This window comes from Salvelinus namaycush, chromosome 24, assembly GCF_016432855.1.
Source record: "Salvelinus namaycush isolate Seneca chromosome 24, SaNama_1.0, whole genome shotgun sequence".
NCBI lineage: Eukaryota > Metazoa > Chordata > Actinopteri > Salmoniformes > Salmonidae > Salvelinus > Salvelinus namaycush.
This window is the reverse complement of record NC_052330.1, coordinates 20,046,546-20,053,773: the sequence shown is the minus strand read 5'-3', so window position 1 is coordinate 20,053,773 and position 7,228 is coordinate 20,046,546. Positions and strand designations below refer to the sequence as shown.

Sequence of the window (7,228 nt, the reverse complement as noted above, 5' to 3'; positions counted from 1 at the left end):
TACATAGTCTGCCTCACTGATGCCAATCTAACCCAAACTAACCACTCCTCCTAGTTCCGATATCTTGTATTATTCAAAGTGAGCTGGAAACCTGCTAGACCACCAGGGATTCTGGGATCTGGATTCAGGGATCTGGATTGGGCATGGCTGCAGGTAAATAGGCTTCACTGTCCCCTTTCATCTGATATTTCAAACTAACTCATCTTCATTCCAGAGTCACATGGTGGTTTAGTGCTAAAGTTAGCCATGCTACGCCTAGGTGGGAACATTGTTCTACACCGCTGTCAGTCAACACAAATCATCCTGAAGTCGCACTGAAGTCGGATAGGATGTTGCGGCACTACGGGGGGCCTGAGTTGGAATGATAACGTGTTATAGTGGTAGCCTACATCATAACAGAACAGGTATGGTCCTCTGCCCTTCAAAGCTTGTGTTTGTCAGGTGAAAAATGATCAACTGTTTAGATGACATTCAGACGTCATTGCTGTGATGGATAAAATGCTGTAACAATGAAGGATACAACTATAACACCCTCAGAAAAATATCAGAATCAGACAATATATTACAATCTTATTTGTTGGAATCAAGAGGGAATTCCTTTTGGGATTTCTAATAGCAAATAAACATTCAACAGCTTTATTTTATCAATATCTTGATGACAATAATATCTCTCAATCCTCGAGACCTGAGGAGACGCTACTGCCTCTTTTGTCAATCTGATGAATTATAAAGGTAAAACACTTTTTTTAGATTAGCCCATAAATCGGATAATAACCAACTCTGTAAATAACTTGTTTGGTGAGAAACGCCACCCACAACTATTCTCTCTGGTTAAGACGTGTGAATGCTGCTGGGTATGTCACACCAGAAGGAGTTTCAGTATCAAGGACTCTTTTCTAAAACAGGTATAACAACTTCACGGTCTCTGCATGTTTATTTTTCTTTTAAAAAAGTTGCTTAATTGATCAGAGCTTAGGATAAGTCTTTATTTTAATATTCATTTATTTAATCTCCCCTGGCCATAAGGGATGACAGATGTAGCTATACTAATGGTTTAGACCGTTTGGAATTTTATGGAGAGCTTCTCCCGCTCCGACCAATGAAGGAATGCGATCATGCGCAGCTGGCAAAAATGATTGCTGTCCTTTATGAAATGACAATGTTCATGTAAAAATGACCAAATACACTGACCGTTTAAAGCAAAACTAACAAATCTATTTCTTATGGTGAACCTGAACAATCGAAATAAAATCTGAATAATTGCAAACCCCAAACAGAAGTTGGATGTGAGTTGCGTCCACTCCAGGAGGCTACACAACTCCGGTAAAACGCCCTCTACAGCGCATTTGGTGACAATAACACAGCACATTACATTGGTTGTCGCTCAACTAATAAAGTCTATGTTTTGACATTGTGAAAGCCATTTTACAAGCATCTGAATGCAGATGTAGGAATAGCCTATTAGAACATTAGAACAGCCTACCTCACGTTGGCACGAGAAACTGTGTATGCGCACAGTTGTTATCTGACAGTCATATGCTGTTACATGCATAAAAGTTTATACTGAAGGAGAGGAGCTTCAATTCAGTCATAACAGATAAGAGGTATTTTTCGAAATAAACAATATGAGGAAAAACACCTATTAGTAATGTTTGAATCTGTTTTCTGACCGATTCATGGTTCATGCTTAATTTGGATTGGTTTAGGATTCATCACTCCAGAGAACAGGTTTCCACTGCTCCAGAGTCCAATGGCTGCAAGCTTTACACCACTCCAGCCGACGCGTGGCATTGTGCATGGTGATCTTAGGCTTGTGTGTGGCTGCTTGGCCATGGAAACCCGACGAAGCTCCCGGTAGTGAGTGTTGCAACTGAGGACACAATTTTTTGGCGCTACGCACTTCAGCACTCGGCGGTCCTGTTCTGTGAGCTTGTGTGGCCTACCACTTCGCAACTGAGCCGTTGTTGCTCCTAGACGTTTTCACTTCACAATAACAGCACTTACAGTTGACTGGGGCAGCTCTAGCAGGGAAGACATTTGACTAACTGACTTGGAAAGGTGGCATCCTATGACAATGGCACATTGAAAGTCACTGATCTCTTCAGTAAGGTCATTCTGCTACCAATGTTTGTCTATGGAGATTGCATGTCTGTGTGCTCGATTTTAAACACCTGTCAGAAACGGGTGTGGCTGAAATAACCGAATCCACTCATTTCAAGGGGTGTCAATGTAGTGTATGTATTTAGGCTGCTGTCTGTCTGTTTTGAAAACATTAAGAACACTTTCCTAATAATGAGTTGCACCCCCCCTTTTGCTCTCAAAACAGCCTCAATTCATCAGCGCATGGACTCTAATGGGTGTGAAAAGCGTTCCACAGGGATTGTCACGTTCCTGACCTGTTTTCTGTTATTTTTGTATGTGTTTAGTTGGTCAGGACGTGAGTTGGGGTGGGCATTCTATGTTTTGTGTTTCTATGTTTAGGTCATTTGTAATTAGCCTTATATGGTTCTCAATCAGAGACAGGTGTTTGACGTTTCTTCTGATTGAGAACCATATAAAGGTAGGCTGTTCACACTGTTTGTTTGTGGGTGGTTGTCTTCCGTGTCTGTGTATGTTACACCACACGGGACTGTTTCGTTGTCGTTCGTGTATGTAGTCTGTTCCTGTTCGTGAGTTCTTCGTGTATTTATGTAAGTTCCATGTTCAGGTCTGTCTACGTCGTTTTGTTATTTTGTTAATCATTTCAAGTGTTTATTGTGTTTTCGTCTGGATATAATAAATTCGTTATGTCAAACTATCACGCTGCGCTTTGGTCCAATCCCTACTCCTCCTCTTCTTCTGAAGAGGAGGAGGACGACCGTTACAGGGATGCTGCCCATGTTGACTCCAATGCTTCCCACAGTTGTGTCAAGTGTGATCACGCTCTCAGTAGCCGACGTGAGTAAGACCTTTAAACAGGTCAACATACACAAGGCTGTGGGGCCAGATGGATTACCAGGACGTGTGCTCCGGGCATGTGCTAACCAACTGGCAGGTGTCTTCACTGATATTTTCAACATGTCCCTGATTGAGTCTGTAATACCAACATGCTTCAAGCAGACCACCATAGTCCCTGTGCCCAAGAACACAAAGGCAACCTGCCTAAATGACTACAGACCCGTAGCACTCCTTTCAAAGCCATGAAGTGCTTTGAAAGGCTGGTAATGGCTCACATCAACACCATTATCCCAGAAACCCTAGACCCACTCAATTTGCATACCGCCCAAACAGATCCACAGATGATGCAATCTCTATTGCACTCCACACTGCCCTTTCCCACCTGGACAAAAGGAACACCTATGTGAGAATGCTATTCATTGACTACAGCTCAGCGTTCAACACCATAGTACCCTCAAAGCTCATCACTAAGCTAAGGAACCTGGAAATTAACACCTCCCTCTGCAACTGGATCCTGGACCTCCTGACGGGCCGCCCCCAGGTGGTAAGGGTAGGTAGCAACACATCTGCCACGCTGATCCTCAACACTGGAGCTCCCCAGGGGTGCGTGCTCAGTCCCCTCCTGTACTCCCTGTTCACCCACGACTGCATGGCCAGGCACGACTCCAACACCATCATTAAGTTTGCTGACGACGCAACAGTGGTAGGCCTGATCACCGACAATGACGAGACAGCCTATAGGGAGGAGGTCAGAGACCTGGCCGGGTGGTGCCAGAATAACAACCTATACCTCAACGTAACCAAGACTAAGGAGATGATTGTGGACTACAGGAAAAGGAGCACCGAACACGTCCCCATTCTCATCGGGGCTGTAGTGGAGCAGGTTGAGAGCTTCAAATTCCTTGGTATCCACATCAACAACAAACTAGAATGGTCCAAACACACCAAGACAGTTGTGAAGAGGTCACGACAAAGCCTATTCCCCCTCTGGAAACTAAAACGATTTGGCATGGGTCCTGAGATCCTCAAAAGGTTCTACAGCTGCAACATCGAGAGCATCCTGACCGGTTGCATCACTGCCTGGTAGGCAATTGCTCGGCATCCGACCGCAAGGCACTTCAGAGGGGGAACATCACTGGGGCAAAGCTGCCTGCCATCCAGGACCTCTACACCAGGCGGTGTCAGAGGAAGGCCCTGAAAATTGTCAAAGACCCCAGCTACCCCAGTCATAGACTGTTCTCTCTACTACCGCATGGCAAGTGGTACCGGAGTGCCAAGTCTAGGACAAAAAGGCTTCTCAACAGTTTTTACCCCCAAGCCATAAGACTCCTGAACAGGTAACCAAATGGTTACCCGGACTATTTGCATTGTGTGCCTCCCAACCCCTCTTTTACGCTGCTGCTACTCTCTGTTTATCTTATATGCATAGTCACTTTAACTATACATTCATGTACATACTATCTCAATTGGGCCGACCAACCAGTGCTCCCGCACATTAGCTAACCGGGCTATCTGCATTGTGTCCCGCCACCCACCACCCGCCAACCCCTCTTTTACGCTACTGCTACTCTCTGTTCATCATATATGCATAGTCACTTTAACCATACCCACATGTACATACTACCTCAATAAGCCTGACTAACCGGTGTCTGTATATAGCCTTGCTACTCTTATTTTCAAATGTCTTTTTACTGTTGTTTTATTTCTTTACTTACCTACACACAAACACACACCTTTTTTTTTGCACTATTGGTTAGAGCCTGTAAGTAAGCATTTCACTGTAAGGTCTACACCTGTTGTATTCGGCGCACGTGACAAATAAACTTTGATTTGATTTGAAGTTGACTGGCTGTCCATTGTGTGGTGGACCATTCTTGATACACACAGGAAACTGTTGATTGTGAAAAACCCAGCAGCGTTGCAGTTCTTGACAGAAACCAGTGCGCCTGGCACCTACTACCATACCCTGTTCAAAGGCTTTTAAGTCTTTTGACTTTCCCATTCACCCTCTGAATGGCACACATACACAATCCATGTCTCAATTGTCTTAAAGCTTAAAAATCTTTAACCTGTCTCCTCCACTTCATCTACACTGATTGAAGTGGATTTAATAAGTGACATCAATAAGTGATCATATCTTTCACCTGGATTCACCTGGTCAGTCTATGTCATGGAAAGGGCAGGTGTTCTTAATGTTTTGTACACTCAGTGTAAATGTGATGATGTTGATAGGTTTATCTCTAACAGCTTTGCTATCACCCAGTCATGGTGAACAGCCAGGACCACCAGCAATAGTTATTTTGTGTGTGAGTGATCATGTCTACACCTCTATCACCTCCTCCCCCTCTCCTTCTCTCGCCCCAGACCCAGCCATGAGGGACCGTCTGAGCCACATGCAGGAGCTGTCCCAGTCCAACGGCCATGTGGAGCAGATGGACTATGCCGAGTCCGGGGAGTCCATCAATGTGGACCTGGAGGAGGAGCTCCCTCACCAGGCTGTGGTGTGGGACAACACCCCTGAACTGGAGGAGGTCTTCTCCCAGTCCCAGCACGTCCACCGTGAGGTTCAGCTTATCCGCCTCGAGGTCAAACGCCTCCGTGAGCAGAACTCACGCGTGCTCCAGGGCACCACTAGGATGTCAGTCGTTAAGAGAGACTCCAACGCCATCGCAGCTGACATCAAGGCCCGTGCTGAGGGTGTGCTGACGTGCCTCAAGGACATGGACGCCGCAGTGCGGGAGCTGGAGGCAGCGCATGGCTCCAACGCCGCCGTGACTCGCATCGCCAGGACCCAGTACGCCTGCCTGAGCAACAGCTTCCGTGATGCCATGTTCGACTACAATGAGGCAGAGATGAGCCACAGGGAGAGTTGCAAAGCCCACATTCAGAGGCAGATGGAGATCGTGGGGCGGGAGGTGACTGGTGAGGAGGTGGAGGAGATGATCGAGACGGGCCAGTGGAATGTCTTCAATGAGAACATCCTGTCAGAGGGCAAGACAGCGCGGTCGGCGCTCAACCAGATCGAGAGCCGCCACCGAGAGCTGCTGGACCTGGAGAGCAGGATCCAGAGCATCCATGAGATCTTCCTGGATGTGGCTCTGCTGGTGGAGGAGCAGGGCCCCATGATGAACACCATCCAGACCAATGTCCAGACCACAGATGTGGCCATCCAGGAGGCACTGGTCAAAATCAGCAAGGCCAAGCGCCACAACAAGAACAACCCCTTCAAGAAGATGTTCTGCTGCTGCTTCCCCTGTGTCAAATGAGGCAGAGACTGAGGAAGAAGATTGGGCAGTGTTGTAGTACTCAGTCCGGTCTCAAGATGGTCTTGTCTCGGTGTCCGGTCTTGACTTGGTCGCGGACAGTGAGGAGTCATAATTTCTTCCTGAGACCAGCCGAGACCAGCGGAGTAAAAAACTCATAATTATCCACTTCCATTCAGCTAATGCATAGCTTTTTTGTGGCCTTAGTTATCATCTGTTAGAAAAAAGTCAAATTTAGCTGAACCCTCCTATCATCCACTCTTGGATACCAATGGCAATATATACTTTGGAAGAGTCTGTGAAATAATTATATTATTTGCCTTTTTTAAATATGCTTTTCAGGCACTGAAGTACATCTAAACAAACATATATCAGTGCCTTTCTAGAAGAAGAAAAAACACGGTTATTTTCTGCTATAGAAATGTTTGTTTTCTACCCTCCTATAGTTAATTCCCTCTACCCTTAACAGTATATTAACTGTGAGACAATAATGATTAAATAAAAGTGTACTTTATTGTTGTTCTCTGTCTGAACATTAAATCCACAACTTTAAACGAGAATAAAATGAAGAATACTTTTTGTCAAGAGTATTTTGTACACAAGCACAATGTCACATTTACTTTGACTACCAGTCACAATATAGTTGACACAGAGTATGGTCTCTCTCTGTCTCTCAAATGCAATATACTTTAACACAATGAGTCCCACCGTAGCGCTGGTGTGTTTTGGACTTCTAACCCCTTTTAAACATATTTATTTCCTCTATGACCTCACAAGCTACACAACGGTTGTTAGAAGCTAAGGGGTTCTTCTATATAGAAGATCATAGGAAATCCCAGGACATAGTATCTATAATACTGTAATCAGCTCACAAACTCCAAACTCTTCACAGTTGTCACTAACTAGTTGGATATACATTTCCCTCTGAGCAAACCATTTCTGCACTTACAGCATTCATATAAATTCATTTTGATCAGGTTTTTTCTTTGGCAGACTTAATTTTTTTGATTGACATTTGTCAATAAAAC

The 7,228-nt window shown here is 45.0% G+C and overlaps 1 protein-coding gene across 2 annotated transcripts; it reads left to right on the top strand.

The window, feature by feature from the left end:
* LOC120019074 (syntaxin-11-like) lies at positions 1-6,719 on the top strand. Of its 2 annotated transcripts, none has more exons than XM_038962311.1 (2): positions 1-153; positions 5,302-6,719. In XM_038962311.1, exons 1-2 carry the CDS (start codon positions 144-146, stop codon positions 6,201-6,203), a joined length of 912 nt encoding a protein of 303 aa, XP_038818239.1. In that variant the 5' UTR covers positions 1-143; the 3' UTR covers positions 6,204-6,719. The 2 variants fall into 2 exon arrangements, with proteins under 2 accessions (XP_038818239.1, XP_038818238.1); XM_038962310.1 differs by lacking the exon at positions 1-153 and adding an exon at positions 269-404.
* The last annotated feature ends 509 nt before the right edge of the window (positions 6,720-7,228 follow it).

Bases quoted from the DNA above. Each gene is read 5' to 3' on its own strand.
- LOC120019074 (XM_038962310.1), top strand. From the start codon at position 362: ATGATAACGTGTTATAGTGGTAGCCTACATCATAACAGAACAG. The intron at 405-5,301 runs GTATGGTCCTCT...CTCTCGCCCCAG, and splicing joins CCTACATCATAACAGAACAG to ACCCAGCCATGAGGGACCGT.